Source organism: Salvelinus sp. IW2-2015, linkage group LG15 (assembly GCF_002910315.2).
Source record: "Salvelinus sp. IW2-2015 linkage group LG15, ASM291031v2, whole genome shotgun sequence".
NCBI classification, from domain to species: domain Eukaryota; kingdom Metazoa; phylum Chordata; class Actinopteri; order Salmoniformes; family Salmonidae; genus Salvelinus; species Salvelinus sp. IW2-2015.
The window spans coordinates 42,694,858-42,718,850 of NC_036855.1; the positions used below are offsets into that span (position 1 = coordinate 42,694,858).

At 40.5% G+C, this 23,993-nt stretch overlaps 1 protein-coding gene across 2 annotated transcripts in view; it reads right to left on the reverse strand.

The window, feature by feature from the left end:
* Nucleotides 1–23,993, reverse strand: part of rgs3b (regulator of G protein signaling 3b) — a 102,405-nt gene that overhangs the window by 62,768 nt on the left and 15,644 nt on the right. Inside the window, exons 1-3 of one of the 2 annotated variants that reach the window (XM_024003171.2) lie at nucleotides 18,032–18,185; nucleotides 12,557–12,638; nucleotides 2,736–2,841 (exon numbers count right to left, since the gene is read on the reverse strand). In XM_024003171.2, the coding sequence (XP_023858939.1) occupies nucleotides 2,736–2,841; nucleotides 12,557–12,638; nucleotides 18,032–18,085 (242 nt within the window). In that variant the 5' untranslated portion in view covers nucleotides 18,086–18,185. Of the gene's footprint in view, nucleotides 1–2,735; nucleotides 2,842–12,556; nucleotides 12,639–18,031; nucleotides 18,186–23,993 lie in introns of those variants that run through there. The other variant, XM_024003170.2, reaches the window with a different exon arrangement.

The window sequence follows — 23,993 nt, forward strand, 5'->3', positions numbered from 1 at the left end:
ATCATGCTGTGGGGATGTTTTTCAGAGGCACAGACTGGGAGACTAGTCAGGATCGAGGGAAAGATGAACGGACCAAAGTATCGAGAGATCCTTGATGAAAACCAGCTCCAGAGCGCTCAGAACCTCAGACTGGTTTGAAGGTTCACCTTCCTACAGGACAACGACCCTAAGCACATGACCAAGACAATGCAGGAGTGGCTTCAGGACAAGTCTCTGAATGTTCTTGAGTGGCCCAGCAAGAGCCCTGACTTGAACCCAATCAAACATCTCTGGAGAGACCTGACAGAGCTTGAGAGGATCTGTAGAGAAGAATGTTAGAAACTCCCAAAATACAGGTGTGCCAAGCTTGTAGCGTCATACCCAAGACAACTCGAGGATGTAATCACTGCCAAAGGTGCTTCAACAAAGTACTGAGTAAAGGGTCTGAATACTTTTGTAAATTGAAAATTTAAGTTTGACATTTTTAATACACATTTGTAAACATTTCTAAAAACCTGTTTTTGTTTTTTCATTATGGTGTATTGTGTGTAGATTGATGTAGAAAACAATTGAATCCATTTCAGAATAAGGCTGTAAAGTAAGAACATGTGTAAAAAGTCAAGCGGTCTGAAAACTTTCCAAATGGACTGTATATGGATGATTTATAAAGCCAGGCCCATTTAACAGTTAGGCTATTGATTATAGACCTAATTAAATCAGGGTTTATGCTCTCAATTTTCTTAGACAATTAGGCTAAGGAAGGGCTGCTCCTCGTCTCTGCTGCCTCTGCTGAATTTGGGGTGGCAGGTAGCCTAGTGGTTAGAGTGTTGGGTCAGTAACCGAAAGGTTGCTAGATCGAATCCCCTAACTGACAAGGTAAAAATCTTTCATTTTGCCCCTGAACAAGGCAGTTAACCCACTGTTCCATTGTAAATAAGAATTTGTCCTTAACTGACTTACCTAGTTAAATAAAAAATTGTTCTCAATCCCAAAATGCTGGTTAACTTTTCTATTATGCATATAGCAACAAAGGGAAAGGTGCAAATTCTACGGCGCACGAAAGAATATGTTTCAGAACCGCGGACAACGACCGTATCCAATGCGGGAGAAAGTGCATTTGCTATAAAATAATATTAGATTTATCAATGTTGCACCATTGTTTTTAATTAATATAACCATATACAATTTCAGTATCACGTCTTACAGTAATGGATTGTGCTATCCCTGTGGCCTCTAGTGGTAGCATGAGACGGAGTCTACAACCCACACAAGTGGCTCAGGTAGTGCAGCTCATCCAGGATGGCACATCAATGCGAGCTGTGGCAAGAAGGTTTGCTGTGTCTATCAGCGTAGTGTCCAGAGCATGGAGGCGCTACCAGGAGACAGGCCAGTACATCAGGAGACGTGGAGGAGGCCGTAGGAGGGCAACAACCCAGCAGCAGGACCGCTATACTCCGCTTTGTGCAAGGAGGATTAGGAGGAGCACTGCCAGAGCCCTGCAAAATGACCTCCAGCAGGCCACAAATGTGGCATGTGTCTGCTCAAACGGTTCATAGAAAACAGACTGAGGGTGGTATGGAGGGCCCGACGTCCACGAGGTGGGGGTTTGGCATTACAGCCCAACACTGTGCAGGACTGTTTGGCATTCTTGCCAGAAACGACCAAGAAATTGGCAAATTCCGCCACTGGCGCCCTGTGCTCTTCAAGATGAAAGCAAAGGTTCACAGCTGAGCACATGTGACAGACCGTGACAGAGTCTGGAGACCGCCGTGGAGAAACGTCTGCTGCCTGCAAGCAAATCCTCCAGCACTGACCGATTTGGCGGTGGGATCAGTCAGGGTGTGGGATGGCATTTCTTTGGGGGGGGCCGCACAGCCCTCCATGGTGCTCGCCAGAAGGTAGCCTGACTGGCCATTAGGCTACGGAGTTAGATCCTCAGACCCCTTGTGGAGACCATATATGCTGGTGTGGTTGGCCACCTGGGTTCCTCCTAATGCGCAGACAATGCTAAGACCTCATGTGTGGCTGGAGTGTCATGCAGTTCCTGCAAGAGGAGGCATTGGATTGCTATGGACTGGCCCCGCCTTCCCATCAGACCTGAATCAATTGAGCACATCTGGGAATCATGTCTCGCTCCATCCACCAAGCAGCCATGTTGCACCACCAGACTGTCCAGGAGTTGGCGGATGCTTTAGTCCCAGGCTCTGGGAGGAGATTCCTCAGGAGACCATCCGCCACGTCTATCAGTAGCATGCCAGGCTTTTGTAGGGAGGTCATACGGACGTGGAGGCCACAACACACTATTGAGCCTCATTTTGACTTGTTTTAAGGACATTAAAATCAAAGTTAGATGCAGCTGTAGTGTGGTTTTTCCCACTTTAATTTGTGAGTGTGACTCCAAGATCAGACCTCCATGGGTTTTGATAAATTTGATTTCCATTGATAATTTTTGTGTGATTTTGTTGTCAGCACATTCAACTATGTAAAGAAAAAAGTAGTTAATAAGAATATTTCATTCATTCAGATCTAGGATGTGTTATTTTAGTGTTCCCTTTATTTTTTTGAGCAGTGTATATATATATATATATATATAAAATAAATATTGCGACTGCTCGACTAAAGAAATCTCAGTCGACCAACAGCCTATCGACCAAACAATCGACTAGTCGACTAAAATCGGGTCAGCCCTAATGTACTGTATGTTCAGGACAGGTGAAACCCAAAGGGAGATCGGACAGTGTAGGACTGTAGGCTACCTGAATGCGTGAGCAAGGTCGACACACTTCCATTGCTCCACTGGTAGGCCATTGAGCTGCAGCACAGTGTCCATCTGCTGTAAGCCAGCCTGGTGCGCTGGACTCCCTGAGACACAAACGTACACGCACACACACAGAACCCAACAGAACACAATGACTCATAACGAAACAGAAGGTATAAATGAAAATGCAACCAATATTAACAATAATGCTACACGGTATGGTAGTAACAGAAGCCATACTCATCCAGTAACTCCATGAACAACCACTAATGTTTAATCTCACCAACCCAACACCAAATCTTGCGTGAGCATTGGCCTGCAGCGAGCTGGCAGGGTAGCAGACAAGTCCACACCCTCTCCTCTGAGACACTCTCGGGCCAAGTCTCGGGGCCACATGAAGACCTCCCCTTACGAAATTCAAAATTGCCAGGTGTAGGTGCACCCCCTCCTGACCAATGCTTTTTCATTATCACAAGAGACTAATTTATAGACAACACCATTCAATGAAATGATTGTTCGGGTGGATGAATTTCCAAAAGGTATCTCTCCTCATTGAACAGATACTCATATTATTACACCTTACCTCTCGTGGACAGACTTACGTAACATAATTGGTATCGTTACATCTGTCACCAGACTGTGGGATGTGACGAATAACGAGGAACTATTGTTCCTGTGTGCTGATTTTGTGTCACTGGATATTAGGACAAATCAGAATTCACCTGCACTGAGCATGTTTTGAGTTTTGGAAGGGCAGAGGACATTTGGCTCATAGACATGTGGAAAGAGGTGGGTGGATTTACTAAAGTGGTTCTGGCACTTCTGCTAGTTTTGTATCTCATACTTCTCCTCCCTAAACCGAATTGTTGAAATTGTGAAATTTAAGGTTATAGGTGGGCCCGAGATTATATTACCACTTACCTGACAATAATAATAAATAACAATTTGGTGGGTGCCTATATTTGTCCTATTTCACACATTTACACGTGTGTATTAATATGCATGTGTGAATAGGAAATGTGTTCTTCGCATATTCTAACTCTCCCTGAGACACCCTCAGAGAGTGGGGACATAGCTAGGGTCTGCAATATTGGCAAGTCCAAGATAAGAGGGGTATTCCAGAAAGATTGTTTAACAAATTCAGGATTTCCTAAACATATCCGGCTTGTCTTAACCAGATGAGGGACTCCAGGATTTTTTGGTTACAGAACGGCTGCTTCTCATTTAAGTTATTAGGCTAAGCGAAGCGCAAATTGGTTGATCTGACAACTGGGGTGTGCACGCAACATTCAAAAAGGTCCTCATGTCGATGACAGAAAAGACAATAGATTCGGAGTCAAAAGACAGAGCCTGATATTTCATAAGTCCAGAACAACAAACAATTGTAACAACATACAACGAATATGTTCACATATTTACCCCAAAAAGTAATCCAGCCCCCACTGCAAAAGCCAGTGGGAGACTGGCAAAAAAATTGCACACAGAGTAAATGCGCAAGTGAAGTGGCATGGTTCCAATATCTAATAGGCCTAGCTTACACACATGGGTGATTTAGTAATAATGCTTTCACTTTATAGAGCACATTTATTGCAACGCTGGTGATATTAAGTGTCAAGGCTATGGCCTAATATGTAATTTGTGCCACAATTGCAATGGTAGGATCATTCCATAGCCTATGTCAGATGAATAATAATTGATTGAATTCCTAGAGTGCTTTTCATGACAACACGGGTAATAATGTGTTTGTTCTATGTTTAGTTGTAACCCCATGGTAGTCAGAGATCATCTGACAAAAGAAGGAAGGAAGATCATTGAATTTAATGACTGTTTCTGAAAATGATTTGGTTTGGTGAAAGTGTAGGCTACAGTATTCAATAGCTACCTGTTTATGCTGTGAAAGGATGTTCTATTCATGTAGTCTCCATTTGGTCTAGAGCATGGGTGTCAAACTCTGGCCCGCGGGCCAAATTTGGCCCGTGGGGTAATTATATTTGGCCCGCGAGACAATACCAAATTACTACTAGAGCTGGCCCGCCGGTATTATACAGCGCATTCACCGCTAATACTACGAATCCCATAATGCTCTGCTGTTGTTTTCGCGCTGCCAATTCGGCCAGGACTCAGAAACGCCCTTCCTCTGTGGCAGTGTCATAGCAACATAGACGCTACAACTGTCAGCGCGCTATCCTTCCCAAAAATGGCGAAAAGAAAGGCAGAAAACAGGAGCTTTCTGGACAAGTGGGAGGCAGAATATCTGTTTACATATGTAAAAGACAAACCTGTTTGTCTTGTTTGTAGAGTCAACGTGGCTGTAAGTAAGGAGTACAACATTAGACGACACTATGAAACGAAACACCATGCTACAAGGACATGGACATGACTCAAAGGAGCCAGAAAGTAGAGGAGATGAAAAGAAGTTTGGTTTCACAACAGATTATGTTCAAAAAAGCCACTACAAAGTGAGGCTGTGTAAAGGCTAGTTATATAGTGGCAGCAGAGATCGCAAAATCAGCCGGCCTTTAATGAGGGAGAGTTCGTGAAAAAGTGCATGATGAAAGTTTGTGACCTCGTATGCCCAGAGAAAAAGCAAGCATTTTCAACGCGTGAGCCTGAGCAGGAACACAGTAGCTGATCGCACATTGTGTCTTGCCACCATCTGTATGACCACTGATGGAAAAGGGAAAATATTTTGTTGCGTTCTCCCTCGCTGTGGATGAGAGCTGCGACGCATCTGGAAAAGTTATTTTGGTATTAAATCAGAAGGCTGCAAATAGAAAAGGGCATACATTTTTATTTAAATTTTATTTATTTAATAAATGAATGCCATTGATGTGTTTTTTCATTTGAAATTCGATTTTGCATGTCTCCACTATTAATTTATATATTGTATGGTAATAAGCGATGCTTGTTCCATATTCAATGTTAAAGCAAACTTGTTTGGGTCCATATTAAAAGTTCATTTGTTAATGTTGGCCCGCGACTTTGTTCAGGTTTCTACATTTTGGCCCACTGGGTATTTGAGTTTGACACCCCTGGTCTAGAGGGTCTTTGAATGGGGAATGTGTCCCATCTATAGCACCAATGACGTTAGCAGTGGCGATTTTAGCATGCACATTTTGATGGGGCAAACCCCAAAACATTTTTTTGATGCATGCCAGAAAAGCCATTACACAACACATTCATTACACTATAACGGTGACAAACAGTGCACACAAACTGTTAGGGCCTACATAAAGCTGTCAACAGCAGTCCCAATACCTTACCACTGCTACACCTGGCTATCAGCGGAGCCTTGTCTGAGCACCGATACGTTTTATCTATAATTTCTCTTCATTATTTCTCTTCATATGAAAAGGATTAAAAAGCATTTGCAAGGAGATTTGATTCATGATGATGACTGCCAGCTTGCTAGCTAAGATTTTGAAAGTATGATGTTGACATGACCAGTCCAATCAAAGCTACTGTAGATATAACATGATTTGACGTCATTTTATCTATGGCCAATGACCTTGAGCCTTCTTGGATGGGCACTTCTAATGTAACTCTATGGCAGCACCCAAGCTTGCATGGTGACGAGTTATTCACATGACTGGCCTATCGGTGTGATGTTTTTTCTCACCTGAATGATCTGAATCTAGGATTACAGGGACTCTCCACAACTATATTCAATGTGCTGGACAATATTGAGGCTATGATTAAGAAGTTGGAGCTCTTTGTCTGCATTAACAAGGACAACACACAGGTCTTTCCATCATTCTTCAAATGAACTCAAGATTCATTATCCCTTTCATGCCATGCCTCTAGTTCACTTACCGATATCTGAACAGGAGAACCTCAAATTGCAACAAGCGGTTCTGTGAAAATTGAATTAAATCAGAATCCACTGCCAGATTTCTGGATTGGGTTGCGCTCAGAGTATCCTGCCTTGGCAAATCCTTCTTAAGACACTGATGCCCTTTGCAACCACGTGCCTATGTGAGTGGATTCTCGGGCCTCACTAGCATGAAAACTAAATACAGGCACAGACTGTGTGTGGAAAATGATTTATTTAAGACAGACTCTCCAATACAACCCAACATTGCAGAGTTATGTGCATCCTTTCAATCACACCCTTCTCATTAACCTGTGGTGAGTTATTCACAATTTTCGATGAACAAATAAGGTATAATATGTAAGATGGTTAAAAAAAAGAGCAAAATGATTTATTATATTATTATTTGTGCCCTGGTCCTATAAGAGCTCTTTGTCACTTCCCATGTGGGGTTGTGACAAACTCACACTCATTCATGATGGCACTCATGATGGCAAAAAACAACATTTGAGAGTGCACTGACCCTGGTGCTAGAGGGGATACGCAGCTGGAGGTTGCGTAAAAAGTGTGGGAACCACTGATCTAAAGGATGTATTCGAGGTCCAATAATTTGTTCCCTTTGTAAAGCACGGCAAACAAAGCAGACTCCGATGTCAAGTGGATTTTCCAAGAAGGGAGAGGCCATAGTGACGAACCAGAAGTCCCGTATCTATTCACCAGGACAAGTTAAGATTAGGTTAAACTAGTAGATAGCAGGTTTGCTTCAGAGAATACATTGCTATGGTTTCTGATCAGGCTCTCTTTCAAGCTCTCTTTCTGGAGTCGGAAATTCTGAGTTTGCACAAGTTCTGGTTTCTGGAATACCCCTCAGAATGATGCTGAGACTCAGACTTTTCACTTTAATTTGTATGCCAAACAAAAACCAATGATTGCAAAGTTAAACCTTAATTGAAACAATAACAAATCGGACACCATGCCTCTGTTTTCCTAAAAAGCTGATGCAAGTACTGACCAGCCATGATAAATTATAGTTTTAACCATGTTTTGAGGCTGTACAGTGTTTGTTTACACGTACATCATTTACAAACATTGGTGTAAAACAAGCTCATATTTTGGGTTCTGATGGGGTACGACATTTGAACTAAGCTCATGAGAAATTTTAAAGTGATATTCTTCAAGAATCAAATGGGTATTTATATATCATTCCTAGGTAAGTCCACACATGGATGTACAGTCGTGGCCAAAAGTTTTGAGAATGACACAAATATTAATTTTCACAAAGTCTGCTGCCTCAGTTTGTATGATGTCAATTTGCATGTACTCCAGAATGTTATGAAGAGTGATCAGATGAATTGCAATTAATTGCAAAGTCCCTCTTTGCCATGCAAATGAACTGAATCCCCAAAAAAACATTTATACTAATAATATGCATATCTTAGTTTCTGGGCATGAGTAGCAGGCAGTTTAATTTGGGCACGCTTTTCATCCAAAATTCAGAATGCTGCCCCCTATCCTGGAGAAGTTAATCAATTGGAAAGTATGAATTTCGAATTTGAATTGTTTGGATTGATTAAGAATGAATTGACTAATGTATTTTCTACATGTGGCGCATTACAGGTTAATCTTGGAATAGTGGATGTTTAAGCCTCATAGCCAACCTCTGCCAGTTAAGTTATTTTACATAGGCCTAGGCTCCGAAGAAATAGACTCCAATTAAGCCCTCTTGTAGTTTGTAAAGTCAAGTTAAAATGAAGAGTATTGTAGAAATTCGTTGTTTTTTCCCCATCTGTTGGTGTGCAACACTTGCATAACAAGTTATATATATATATATATATATATATATATATATAGCTATTAGGTTCGGTGACTTCCTTCTTGGGACATTGCATTTGGGAGTATTTTCTTTTATTGTTTTTTTTTAATGAAAACTATTTTCATAATAAATTTGGGGGGGCCAAATAATATTGCTGACAGTTGTTTTTTAAATTGGACCTTTATTTAACTAGGCAAGCCAGTTAAGAACAAATACTTATTTACAATGACAGCCAAACCCAGTTGATAGTGGTCCAATTGTACACAACCCTGTGGGACTCCCAATCATGGTTAGATGTGATACAGCCTGGATTCATACCAGTGATGGCTCTTGCACTGAGATGGAGAGCCTTACACCACTGCGCCACTCAGGAGCCATGACCAATATGACCAATATATATTGTCCTGCTAATAGCCCATCCTAGAAACCTTGTTTACAGAATTCACAGCCTGCTACGCTTGTGAAAAACAAAATACCTCCAGCTGTCCATCACTATTGTAAATAAAAACACAGAATATCTAAAAGGGGCTTTTATATAATTATAATGCAGGGTTAATAATAATAATACTTTTTCCCTTCCAGTTGTTAAAGGTTCCAATTGATAGTTGTTTTTTTTATCAGTATATTTGAGTTTAACCACAATATTCGTTGTATTATTTGTTCTGTCTTTTCTGGTGGATTAAACTGAAATTGCAACCAACTTTCTTAAAAAATAACTATATTTTGGAGATTATTTAGTTTTCAAATAACCGAAAGTGAGCGATTGTAATCTGAATGAAGGGAAAAAGGCCATTCTTGAACATGGGGTGAGACATTCTTACTAATTTGTAAACAAAGACAGTTTGTTATTTAGAATGATTTATTTCTGTTTTTAGAGGGAGAAAAAAACAAAAGCCCACATGCCTATTTTTTGGACAAGGACATCCCGGCCAGCCACACCCTCCCCTAACCCGAATGACGCTGGGCCAATTGTGCGTTGCCTCATGGGTCTCCTTGTCTCGGGCGGCACGGGTATCAAACCAGCATCTGTAGCAACGCAGTTTGCACTGCGGTGCAGTGTCTTAGACCACTGCGCCACTCGGGAGGCCCCATCCACATAGTTTGACTTAAACAAAGTATCAAAATACTAAAATACTACTTAAACAGAGACATTCAATGACATCAGCAAGAGATATGCTGGACCCTATATCAGAGGTGTTTTTGGGACCACATCGTGTCGATTGTCCTGCTAATATCCCTTGTGAAAAACAAGTGGTTGAAAACATTAACGATATTTTGGAGATAATTTTGTTTTCAAATAACCGAAAGTTATTGGCTGTACTAGAGAATTTAAAACATTTTTTGTAAGAATATAGTATATGGGAATGATTTTAAGAATTTTAGCTTAATTACTTTGATATTATTGTGTTTCTATTCCAAGAAAAACAAAACCCTCAGGGTTTCCGTTAGGAAAATATGGCCCTGTACAACGTGACATTTATTTAACTAGGCAAGTCAGTTAAGAACAAATTCTTATTTACAATGACGGCCTACACCGGCCAAACCTGGACGATGCTGGGCCAATTGTGCGCCGCCCTATGGGACCTTTGAGAACCATGAGGCGACGGTAGGCTTTTGGTTTCTCTCCCTCTAAAAACAGAAATAAATCATTCTAAATAACAAACTGGCTTTCTTTACAAATTAGTAACAATGTCTCACCCCATGTTCAAGAATTGTCTTTTTCCTCACTCACTTTAGGTTATTTAAAAATGAAATCTCTAAAATATTGTTATTTTTAAACAAAGTGATTATTATTATTATTATTATTAATTAATTTAGAATTATACAAAAGCCCCTTAGATATTCTCACAGATCAGATTTGCCCTAATAAAAAATGCCCCTCCAAACCTCTAAATCTAATTATTGGCTGTAGGCCTACAGTAGGCGACATGAGTTTCACTAGTGTTGATTAATGTGTTGTTAAAAGTAGTGTTGGTCTTATTTATTTAAAAAGCATATTGAAGTTAGAAGCAATAGGATATGAAGCAATAACCTACCCGCTGTGGTCAACTATTTCAGCAACGTTTCACACTGCTCTGAGACAAGCATGGGGACTGGTATTGATAAATCAATAACATTTTTATTTTCACTGAATCTCCGTTTGGGTATTGGTTAGACTCCAATTAGGGTGTGGAAATGTTATGCTCTTAGTACTGAAGCCTACTCCCGACCGTCACATTGTACAGCGCCATATTTTCCGTTACATCCTGACGGAAACTCTAAGGGTTTCATTTTTCATGTCATGGAATAGAAACACCATAAAATGTATCATATTAATTAAGCTACATTTCTTAAAATCAATCCCGTATAGTGTTCTTACAAAAAATATTTAAAATTCTCTAGTACAGCCAATATTGAAGGCTATCAAATGCTTCTCTGGTGGTCAAACTAGCACTAACTAGCATTAATGGTAACAACGGCTGACAATGAAATAACGTGCCATAGAATTCTGCGGCAGCCCGCAAGGTGTGCTGCAGTATGACGCAACTTTTAAAAGGAAGAACTACTAACACCCGCCCGCTTAACCCGGAAGCCAGCTGCACCAATGATGTCAGAGGAAACACCATTCAACTGACGACCGGGGTCAGCCTGCAGGCACCCGGCCCGCCACAATGAGTCACTAGAGAGCGATGAACCAAGTAAAGCCCCCCTGGCCAAACCCTCCCCTAACCCGGACGACGCTGTGCCAATTGTGCGCCGCCCTATGGGACTCCCGATCATGGCAGGTTGTGATACAGCCTGGGATCGAACCCAGGTCTGTAGTGACGCCTCTAGCACTGCGATGCAGTGCCTTACATGCTGACCACCCCGCTTGCGTCGCAACATAAATTTACACATACATGTTATTCAAACATTGCACCCACACTGCTCGCGAGCATCTGCATTGCCAGGCACTAAAATAGAACTTGGTTGTCTCGCCTCTTCCATCTCCTCATTGGTTTTTAGGAGCATATACCCATGTGGGTGACTGAAAGATGAACTGAGGTCCACACTCCCATCCAGTTGGTGGGGGTAATGCACCTTAAAGTTGATTGCCAACAGCCAGTCCAAAGAAGAAGAAGCCTGAAGGAGGAGAGATTGCTAGACATTAACTCTGTTTACCCTTTTATCTGTGGATTAATTGTCGGAGTAGAGGACCTTGTGTATTTCAGGTAAAATAACAACAATGTTTATATCCCTGGACAACAGCAAGCAAGTTTAATTGCTTTTCGACCTGTCCCCAAATTAATTTAGTTGGTTCAGAGTTTGTTTTAATATTTCAACCTGCGTGTCCTGATACGCGTCTGATGTGGGTGGACAAAATCAACATGCAGACGCGAGCGGTCTGGTCAGCATTTTAGACCGCTGTGCCACTCGGAGGCCCAGAAGAAGAACAATTCTTACACTATTGTTCTAAATTCAAATCACCCTCTTCTTCTTTATCCTCATTATTCAGTTCATTCAAATTCAATTGTGAAGTCATATGCACAATTATCAGTTTCTATCTGGTTTCCATCATTCTTCAATTGACGTCATTCATTCAGTGAGGAGAGAGACACATTAGCGCCTCTGTACCAATGCATTACACTGAACCCAAAAGCATAATCAGCATTCTAACTCCCCCTTGCGGTGACGCAATATACTGTACTATATCATAATGTATCTCAATGCACCGTAGCATAACTTCAAAACTTTAAATTGAGGAACCACTGTAGGAACTAAGGATTGTAGCTTTAAACAAACCATACATGCACAAAGACAACTTTTAACAATTTCTACTGAATATTTTATTTAAAAACACATTTACTTGAAGAACAGTGCAGATGCAAAGTTTGGTAACAGAATGACGGCACAAACAGCACAAACTGTCATTCTGTTACCAAACTTTGCATCTGCACTGTTCTTCAAGTAAATGTGTTTTTATGAAATAGTCAGTGGAAATTGTTAAAAGTCGTCCTTATGCATATGTTGTTTTTTAAAACTTTGCAATCATTGTTTTCGGTTTGATATACATTTTAAACAAAATAATCTGAGATTCAGCATCATTCTGTAACCGTGGAATTGCCCTGTTATCATGCGACCCTGGAGCAATTAGGGTTAAGTGCCTTGCTCAAACATCCTTACCATAGTGCTGGCAAGAGAGCACAATTAGATCTGGGACCAGGCAACAACTTACCTGGATCGACAGCCTGAACACGCACAGGTGAGTCCGAGCAGATGGTGAAGCCGAAGCCATCTTTACCCCGAAGGATAGTCACCTGCCAGAGCCAAAGAGATCATATTACTTTGAATTCCCATTGAACTTGCTGCCTTCCTACCCATGTAAGAAAGTGGAGCTAGATTAGGGAGCACATTCATAAAGCGTCTCAGAGTAGAACTGCTGATGTAGAATGAGGTCCCTCCTCCATGTAATTGTATTCATACAAATTTAAAAGGAAAAACTGACACTGAATCGTAGAATTAATCAATCACTGTCTAAGTGTACAAACATTGAGAAATAATGCCTTTTTACACTGCATTGTTCTTAGCCTGGGCTGAAATCTCTCTTAACCCAGGGCTAGGAAGGCTGTTAACCCTGGGCTAAGTGCAGTGTGATCGCAGCTATACAGTACAGTATGAGAATCAGTTTCTCATGAAAATCCCAAGGCCAGAAGTAAACATTACAAATGTGACATCTTCCATTGGCTTGGACCCCCTACAGCCACTAATAGCAGCAGCAGCAGTGCAGAGTCCCTTGTAACCAGGTCAGTAAAGAATGAAAAGTTGGGCTCCATGGGAGCTTTCCCAGGACAAAAGCTTCAATGCCACGGCCTCAAGCTGCCAGCGATATTAAAAACACTAAAGAGTGGAGAAGCCAGAGAAACAGCGGAGCACGCTGTTGCTGGGAGATCTGACCAAGGAAACATTTGCTGACAAACATGGGAACTGTTCCGAACATCCTTAAGGGTCGTTCCACGTCATTTCAGATTGTTGTGAAATCATTTCTGTAGTTAAAAGCAGATAAGATTAGCATTCATGCAACATTATTTTCTTTAAATATAATTTGATCTCTAAGCTAATTGATTGCACCCAAATTGCCCATTTCATTTGATAGGATTCATATAATATTTAACAGTACCCGACATCCAATTTGGACTAAACTTTGAGGAATCCAAAGAAATGGTCAAAAGCCACCCATGGACGCCCCACGCCAATCCCAGCCCAACAACAAATCGACAGTATCAGTTCTCTATGTCTGACAAGTAGTATGGAGCTGTGGCTCTGAGTATTGTTTCTTCACCCTATGTAATGCATTCTCAGTGAATTTGGTGATCAGAGAAATTAGTAATTGAAGTTAGGTTTATGTCGCATACTACAACCTGATATTACTAGGTTCTGACCACTAGGTGGTGCTGTTCCTGCTATTAGGTGATTTTTTTGTAAAACAATATTCCCCCGCTCAACATTAAAGGGATATTTCACCCAAATTACACATTGGTGTCCTTACCCTGTAAGCAGTTTATGGACAAAGTATGAAAGCAACCTATGTTTTGGTTTTGTTTACCTGGCCACGGTTTCAAATGCTAACATTTTTGCATTTGTGGCACAAATCCAATGCAATTCAATGGACACTATATTAGCATTTCTATAAGTAACATCATTGAGCTACACAATATATTTGTAGATACTTTAGGATGATTTGGCCATGAAGCGTGAAAATGATAATATTAGGTACCACTGACTTGCATTGGATTTGTGCCACAAATGCTAAAAAGTTAGCATTTGAAACAGTGGACAACAAAACTAAAGCACGGATTGCTGTCATACCTTGTCCATAGACTGCTTACAGGAAACCAATATTTCATTTTGTAATTTGAGTGAACTATACCTTTAACATTAATACCAGGAACAGCACCATCTAGTGGTCAGAACTATTTGTATGGATTCTTCTGGTCTAACTCATTTTTAGAAAAAAGTGCGATTCAAATCGGATGTTAGGTAATATATTTATTGAATATTATATGAATCCTATACATTTAAATGGCCAATTTGGGTGCAATCAATTAGCTTAATTTCTCAGAGATCAAATTATAGTTCAACAAAATAAGGAATGCTAGTCATATTTTTTTAACTGCAGTATTAATTTCTCAACAATCTGAGATGGTGGGGGTCGAAATCCTCTTTCTTGTGGTTTTTGAGGTGGACTGACCTTTAATTTACTAACCACGGCCTGGACTAACAGTAAAGACAGTGACAGTGTTTGAATAGTCCCAATCAAGATGTCTGTCTAGAGGCACCAGTTCAAACAGAAATGGGGAAATAAAGCATCTCAGCTCTGGTTATGTGGACTTAGGTCTACAACACTCGAGCTACTGGCACAGTTATTCTGAAATGATTCAACTAGCATTCCAATGAATTCCTTTAGCTTAGTATTGGTTGGTGCCAAGAAAGCAGTCATTGTTAAGGATGATAAACAGGTTTTCAACACAATGTGTATGTTGACTGGCTTTACAGATGTTGGATCTTAACTTGATCACTCTTTTGTCGCAGAGGATTTTCCTGCTGCATCAGGAAATTCAAATTAACTTTGCAAATCACTGAAAAATAGCAGTTTAGTTTCTCTCCATGCAGGGGCAGTCAAGTCATTGGGATCAGGGCTTGCTATCAAAATAATTATCTCCCGATTGTTCAAATGTATCTGAAATGCAGACATACACGTCAACAACCATCGTTCTCTATAGATGAATAACCCCAGATAGATATTGGTATGTCTGCATAACCCCACTAGAATACGACATACAAGTGTATCCTAAGATCAAAATTTTGTTCAAACATGGCATGCGGTGGTCTAGGGGTTAGGCCACTGCCTTCAGCGTGCACATATAAGCCTACCAGGTCGGTGTGGGTTTGATTCTGGCCCACACTCTTCTGCACAAAGTACTCAATCCCCTTGATTGACTTTATGTATTTACACATTTCAAATATGGACTGTCCAGGGATATTTTACCCACGATCTTGATAAGAAATTACCATACCAGACACTTTAGGATTACATAAAATAGGAAACAAATAAAGTATTAACAATAAGCCACACCAACATTAGTTTCCAATCATACAATACCAACCAGAGGGCGAACATATCTTGAAAGACTTTGGTTGCAAACAGGACTAAGGTAATACGGACATCATATTTTAGGGTGACCTATAATGGTTGCAATTGAGATCAGCTGTGCAATGGAATTCAGTACGGTTCGACGAGACGTCAGCTGGCGAGTCATAATCTGGCGATAATCTAGTGCCATCGATGGTTGCAATAGGCCCCATATTTGATTATATTCCAAAAGGCTATATTCTGTAGGCTACACGTTAGCCTATCCACAACCATAAGACCCACAAATAATTATATTATTTTATCAAAATAGTTTAACCTGCACTTTTTGCAATAATCACTGATCTGGCTTTTAAGTCGGTCTATGAAAATGCCCCTTTTGTTACAAATTTAACCAGAACCATGCACATTCACTAATAATGTACATGTAGCAGGCATTATAGAGAATTAGCACAGTTCTCATAAACAATCTCTCAAGCTCACATGCTTGTGAGTAGCTAGCTAAGCTATGTATTTCAAGTTTAGCCAACTTAGATCGACAGTTGAAGTCGGAAGTTTACATACACTTAGGTTTGAGTCATTAAAACTCGTTTTTCAACCACTCCACAAATTTGTCGGTTAGGACATCTAATTTGTGCATCACACAAGTAATTTTCCCAACAATTGTTTACATACAGATTATTTCACTGTATCACAATTCCAGTGGGTCAGAAGTTTACATACACTAATTTGACTGTGCCTTTATTTAAACAGCTTGGAAAATTCCAGAAAATTATGTAATGGCTTTAGAAGCTTCTGATAGGCTAATTGACATCATTTGAGTCAATTGGAGGTGTACTTGTGGCTGTATTTCAAGGCCTACCTTCAAACTCAGTGCCTCTTTGCTTTACATCATGGGAAAATAAAAAGAAATCAGCCAAGATCTCAGACAAAAAGTAGACCTCCACAAGTCTGGTTCATCCTTGGGAGCAATTTCCAAACGCCTGTACCACGTTCATCTGTACAAACAATAGTACACAAGTATAAACACCATTGGGACCACGCAGCCATCATACCGCTCAGGAAGGAGACGCGTTCTGTCTCCTAGAGATTAACGTACTTTGGTGCGAAAAGTGCAAATCAATCCGAGAACAACAGCAAAGGACCTTGTGAAGATGCTGGAGGAAACAGGTACAAAAGTATCTATATCCACAGTAAAACAAGTCCTATATCAACATAACCTGAAAGGCCGCTCAGCAATGAAGAAGCCACTGCTCCAAAACCGCCATAAAAAAGCCAGACTACGGTTTGCAACTGCACATGGGGAAAAAGATCGTACTTTTTGGAGAAATGTTCTCTGGTCTGATGAAACAGAAATAGAACTGTTTGGCCATAATGACCAGCATTATGTTTGGAGGAAAAAAGTGGAGACTTGCAAGCCGAAGAACACCATCCCAACCGTGAAGCATGGGGGTGGCAGCATCATGTTGTGGGGGTGCTTTGCTGCAGGAGGGACTGGTGCACTGGTGCACAAAATAGATGGCATCATGAGGTAGGAAAGTTATGTGGATATATTGAAGCAATATCTCAAGACATCAGTCAGGAAGTTAAAGCTTGGTCACAAATGGGTCTTCCAAACAGACAATGACCCCAAGCATACTTCCAAAGTTGTGGAAAATGGCTTAACAACCACAAAGTCAAGGTATTGGAGTGGCCATCACAAAGCCCTGACCTCAATCCTATAGAAAATGTGTGGGCAGAACTGAAAAATCGTGTGCGAGCAAGGAGGCCTACAAACCGGACTCAGTTACACCAGCTCTGTCATGAGGAATGGGCCAAAATTTGCCCAACTTATTGTGGGAAGCTTGAGGAAGGCTACCTGAAACATTTGACCCAAGTAAAAAAAAAAAGAAAAAAAAAGGCAATGCTACCAAATACTAATTGAGTGTATGTAAACTTCTGACCCACTGGGAATGTGATTAAAGAAATAAAACCTGAAATAATTCTCTCTACTATTATTCTGACATTTCACATTCTTAAAATAAAGTGGTGATCCTAACTGACCTAAGACAGGGAATTTTTACTAGGATTAAATGTCAGGAATTGTGGAAAAACTGAGTTTAAATGTATTTGGCTAAGGTGTACATAGGAACTCAACTGTGCAGCTCAGATGAAATCCCTGAAGCTTGAAGTATGAACAACATTTCTCCATCAAGTCTTTACTCTACCGGATGAACATCCAAACTACAGTATCATCCAGAATATTGACATGACTGAAACTAACTAGAAGCTATCAATACAATCCCCTAGGTACAGATCTCGGATCACCTTCCCCCCAATCCTAACCATAACCATTAGTGGGGAAAATGCCAAGATCAGTGTCTGGGGTCAATTTCCCCCTGCACCTATACAGTATAATGGAAGTGGCAGTCTAATGAGAGCACTGCTAATACAACACTGCTGATGTATTATATTTATTAGTCTCCCAGTGCACACTATCACTGTGTGCAGTGTAATCTGAAGTTCCCCAGTCCTTCTCTACCCCCCAACTGTGTCAGACCTGAAGAAAGTAGTGTGACAAACCTGAGGCAGATTCCGTCCGATGCAGACCCTGCAAAGCCCGTGAATGGTATGCATAGCTTCAGCAGATTAAATTATACTATACATGCGGCAGATAGCATATTATTCAGTAGGATATCAGATAGAGCAAGTGCAATGTGAAGCTGGACCACTAGCCTGCTTTGCTGGACTCTAATGCTGTGAACCAAGCATTTCCACTCATGGGAACCCAACTCGGCAGAAGAATAGCAGGAAACCACCTTCCAACCCCCAACCTGTGGCCAAGCAGTATGTCTGTGCTTGATAAGCCAACGTGTTTCCTGAACTAAACAGGCACAGTGGTGTCCCTCCACTCTCAGTACATTTACACTAGTCTCATGTGACTCATGTTAACCCACACACAAATTTCCAATAAATTGACTTTGTCACCTTCATAGGAATCAGGGTTTGTGAAAAGATGTGTAAAGTACTTTGAAGTGCCTTCATGGAAGGACTAGGAAGGATGGTTTTACTAGAAAAAAAGTGTATTGTACTATCTATTTTATATTTATTTCCAAATATTATCTTTGTGTTGTTTTTATTGTGTTACGATTAAATGACTCAACATAACTTATTTTTTAATTTCCACCACAGAATAACAGTAATGCTTTGGACAGCAGACAATACAACACTTTTTTTATCGTAAAGAGATTAAAATATGATTCAAAAAGTGAGGGTTTGTGAATCCCTGATTCTGAGGCGAAGAAAAGGTTATTTGAGTTATTTGTTTGACCAGCTTCCACTGTGGGCTGAAAAGGCCCCTCCCTCTACAGGAGGGAAAACACAGTGTGCTTCCAAAATGGCACCTTATTCCCTGTATACTGTAGTGCACTACTTTTGACCAGAGCTTCATAGTGCTATTCTCATAGGTTCTGGTCAAAAGTGGTGCACTAGGCTACATGGGGAATAGGGTACCATTTCAGACACACCAACAGTACTTGTAAGTGGAATCAAACAGCAGATTTAAAAAATAAAATAAAATTGCTACTTCCCATCTTTGTCTGTGGGACTAGGAAAAGTAGCGACTGCCAAGCGGACCGGGGGAAGGTGGAGTAAGAGAGTTAGAGGGCAGGACAATGAAGTGCTATTTGAAAGACACCAACATCAATAGCCTACACTTCCCTGTCATTATTTGGCCTTTTTCTATTATCAGCATAAGCACTTATAACTTATTACAGTAAGAGTGGGGGGCGGGGGGAGGTCCACCATTGACATGATTGGTTTGTGGATGTTGTTGTTAGGCCATTCCTTTCCATTAAAACTCTGCTAACGCAAAACCTAATAGCAGAAGTCAAATTTGACATTAAAATGTAAAAAGATGATCTATATGGATAAGGCTATATATACAGTACCAGTCAAAAGTTTGGACACACCTACTCATTCTAGTGTATTTCTTTATTTTTACTATTTTCTACATTGAATAATAATATAGTGAAAACATCAAAACTATGAAATAACACATATGGAATCCTTTAGTAACCAAAAAAGTGTTAAACAAATCAATGTATATTTTATATTTGAGATTCTTCAAAGTAGCCACCCTTTGCCTTGATGACAGCTTTGCACACTCCTGGCATTCTCTCAACCAGTTTCATGACGTAGTCACATGGAATTAACAGGTGTGCCTTGTTAAAAGTTAATTTGTGGAATTTCTTTCCTTCTTAATGCGTTTGAGCCAATCAGTTGTGCTGTGACAAGGGGTGGTATACAGAAGATTGCCCTATTTAGTAAAATACCATGTCCATATTATGGCAAGAACAGCTAAAATAAGCAAAGAGAAATGACAGTCCATCATTACTTTAAGACATGAAGGTCAGTCAATCCGGAAAATTTCAAAAACGTTGAAAGTTTCTTCAAGTGCAGTCGCAAAAACCATCAAGCGCTATGATGAAAGTGGCTCTCATGAGGCCCACCACAGGAAAGCAAGATCCAGAGTTACCTCTGATGCAGAGGATTATTAGTGTTACCAGCCTCAGAAAATGCAGCCCAAATAAATGCTTCAGAGTTCAAGTAACAGACACATCTCAAGATAAAATGTGAACATCTCAAGATCAACTGTTCAAATGAGATTGCGTGAATCTAGCCTTCATGGTTGAATTGCTGCAAAGAAACCAGTACTAAAGGACACCAATAAAAGAGACTTGCTTGGGTCAAGGAACACGAACAGTGGACAGACTGGTGGAATATGTCCTTTGCTCTGATGAATCCAAATTTTTTATTTTTGGTTCAAACCGCTGTGTCTTTGTGAGACGCAGAGTAGGTGAACGGTTGATCTCCACATGTGTGGTTCCCAGTGTGAAGCATGGAGGAGGTGTGATGGTGTGGGGGTGCTGTGCTGGTGACACAGTCTAATTTATTTAGAATCAAGGCACACTTAACGAGCATGACTACCACAGCATTCTGCCGCGATACGCCATCCCATCTGGTTTGYGCTTAGTGGGACTATCATTTGTTTTTCAACAGGACAATGACCCAAAACACACCTACAAGCTGTGTAAGGCCTATTTGACCAAGAAGGAAAGTGATGGAGTGCTGCATCAGATGACCTGGCCTCCACGATCACCCAACCTCAACCCAATTGAGATGGTTTGGGATGAGTTGGACCACAGAGTGAAGGAAAAGCAGCCAACAAGTGCACAGCATATGTGGGAACTCCTTCAAAAAGGTTGGAAAAGCATTCCAGGTGAAGCTGTTTGGGAGCATGCAATGCTGTCATCAAGGCAAAGGGTGGCTACTTTGAATAATCTAAAATATTTTTCAAAATTGGTGGGGGGGATACTACATGATTCCATATGTGTTACAATATAGAATATAGTAAAGATAAAGAAAAACCTTGAATGAGTAGGTGTGTCCAAACGTTTGACTATATACAGTTGAAGGTTTACATACACCTTAGCCAAATACATTTAAACTCCGTTTTTCACAATTCGTGACATTTAATCCTAGTAAAAATTCCCTGTCTTAGGTCAGTTAGGATCCCAACTTTATTTAAAAAATGTGAAATGTCAGAATAATAGTACAGCGAATTATGTATTTCAGCTTTTATTTCTTTAATCACATTCCCAGTGGGTCAGAAGTTTACATACACTCAATTAGTATTTGGTAGCATTGCCTTTAAATAGTTTAACTTGGGTCAAATGTTTCAGGTAGCCTTCCACAAGCTTCCCACAATAAGTTGGGTGAATTTTGGCTCATTCCAGAGCTGGTGTAACCGAGTCAGGTTTGTGGCCTCCTTGCTCGCACACGCTTTTTCAGTTCTGCCCACACATTTTCTATGGGATTGAGGTCAGGGCTTTATGATGGCCACTCCAATACCTTGACTTTGATGTCCTTAAGCCATTTCCCACCAACTTTTAAAGTATGCTTGGGGTCATTGTTCATTTGGAAGACCCATTTGTGACCAAGCTTTAACTTCCTGACTGATGACTTGAGATGTTGCTTCAATATATCCATATAAATTTTCCTTCCTCATGTTACCATCTATTTTGTGAACTGCACCAGTCCCTCCTGCAGCAAAGCACCCCCCCACAACATGATGCTGTCACCCCCATGCTTCACGGTTGGGATGGTGTTCTTCGGGTTGCAAGCCTCCCCCTTTTTCCTCCAAACATAACAATGGTCATTATGGCCAAACAGTTCTATTTTTGTTTCATCAGACCAGAGAAAATTTCTCCAAAAAGTACGATCTTTGTCCCCATGTGCAGTTGCAAACTGTAGTCTGGCTTTTTATGGCGGTTTTGGAGCAGTGGCTTCTTCCTTGCTGAGCAGCCTTTCAGCTTATGTCGATATAGGACTCGTTTTACTGTGGATATAGATACTTTTGTACCTGTTTCCTCAGCATCTTCACAAAGGTCCTTTGCTGTTGTTCTGGGATTGATTTACACTTTTCGCCCCAAAGTATGTTCATCTCTAGGAGACAGAACGCGTCTCCTTCCTGAGTGGTATGACAGCTGCGTGGTCCCATGGTGTTTATACTTGCGTACTATTGTTTTTACAGATGATAACGTGGTACCTTCAGCATTTGGAAATTGCTCCCAAGGATGAACCAGACTTGTAGAGGTCTACTAATTTTTAGAGGTCTTGGCTGATTTCTTTTGATTTTCCCATGGTGTAAAGCAAAGAGGCACTGAGTTTGAAGGTAAGCCTTGAAATACAGCCACAAGTACACCTCCAGTTGACTCAAATTATGTCAATTAGCCTATCAGAAGCTTCTAAAGCCATTACATCATTTTCTGGAATTTTCCAAGCTGTTTAAAGGCACAGTCAAATTAGTGTATGTAAACTTCTGACCCACTGGAATTGTGATACAGTGAAATAATCTGTCTGAAACAATTGTTGGGAAAATTACTTGTGTGATGCACAAAGTAGATGTCCTAACCGACAAATTTGTGGAGTGGTTGAAAAACGAGTTTTAATGACTCAAACCTAAGTGTATGTAAACTTCCGACTTCAATTGTATATACACTCTGGGATGCTGGCCTTCTAGGCAGAGTTCTCTCTGTCCAGTGTCTGTGTTTTTTTGCCAATCTTATTCTTTTATTTTATTGTCCCGTCTGAGATATGTTTTTCTCTTTGCAACTCTGCCTAGAAGGCCAGCATCCCGGAGTCGCCTCTTCACTGTTGACGTTTAGACTGGTGTTTTGCGGGTACTATTTAATGAAGCTGCCTGTTGAGCACTTGTGAGGTGTCTGTTTCTCAAACTAGACACTACTGTACTTGTCCTCTTGCTCAGTTGTGCACCGGGGCCTCCCACTCCTCTTTCTATTCTGGTTAGAGACAGTTTGCATTGTTCTGTGAAGGGAGTAGTACACAGCGTTGTACGAGATCTTCAGTTTCTCGGCAATTTCTCACATGGAATAGCCTTCATTTCTCAGAACAAGAATAGACTGACGAGTTTAAGAAGTAAGTGCTTTGTTTCTGGACATTTTGAGCCTGTAATCAAACCCACAAATGCTGATGCTCCAGATACTCAACTAGTCTAAAAGGAGGCCACTTTTCAGCTGTGCTAACATAATTGCAAAAGGGTTTTCTAATGATCAATTAGCCTTTTAAAATGATAAACTTGGATTAGCTAACACAACGTGCCATTGGAACACAGGAGTGATGGTTGCTGATAATGGGCCTCTGTACGCCTATGTAGATATTCCATTTAAAAAATCTGCCGTTTCCAGTTACAACATTAACAATGTCTACACTGTATTTCTGATCAATGTGATGTTATTTTAATGGATTTTTTGTGTGCTTTTCTTTCAAAAACAAGGACATTTCTAAGTAAAAAGGAATGAAACAATTAATGTAATAGCTAGCTAGTAGTGTAACGGGATACAAAGCCAAACCCTATGCACATCATCCATGCATCTTCAATTTGAACACATAGTATTAGTAATGTCTGGTTCATGTTTGGAAAATTAAAAGAACAATTTCAATATGCATACAAAAATCTGCCTTCTGTAATGACAGTCAAAATGAAAAACATTTATTAATACTCTGTGTTCAAATTCACATTTCAAATTCAAAAAAACACAGACACTGGACAGAGGAACTGCCTAGAAGCCAGCATCCCAGAGTGTATATACAATTGAAGTCGGAAGTTTACATACACTTAGGTTTGAGTCATTAAAACTCGTTTTTCAACACTCCACAAATTTGTCGGTTAGACATCTACTTTGTGCATCACACAAGTAATTTTCCCAACAATTGTTTACAGACAGATTATTTCACTGTATCACAATTCCAGTGGGTCAGAAGTTTACATACACTAATTTGACTGTGCCTTTAAACAGCTTGGAAAATTCCAGAAAATGATGTAATGGCTTTAGAAGCTTCTGATAGGCTAATTGACATAATTTGAGTCAACTGGAGGTGTACTTGTGGCTGTATTTCAAGGCTTACCTTCAAACTCAGTGCCTCTTTGCTTACACCATGGGAAAATCAAAAGAAAATCAGC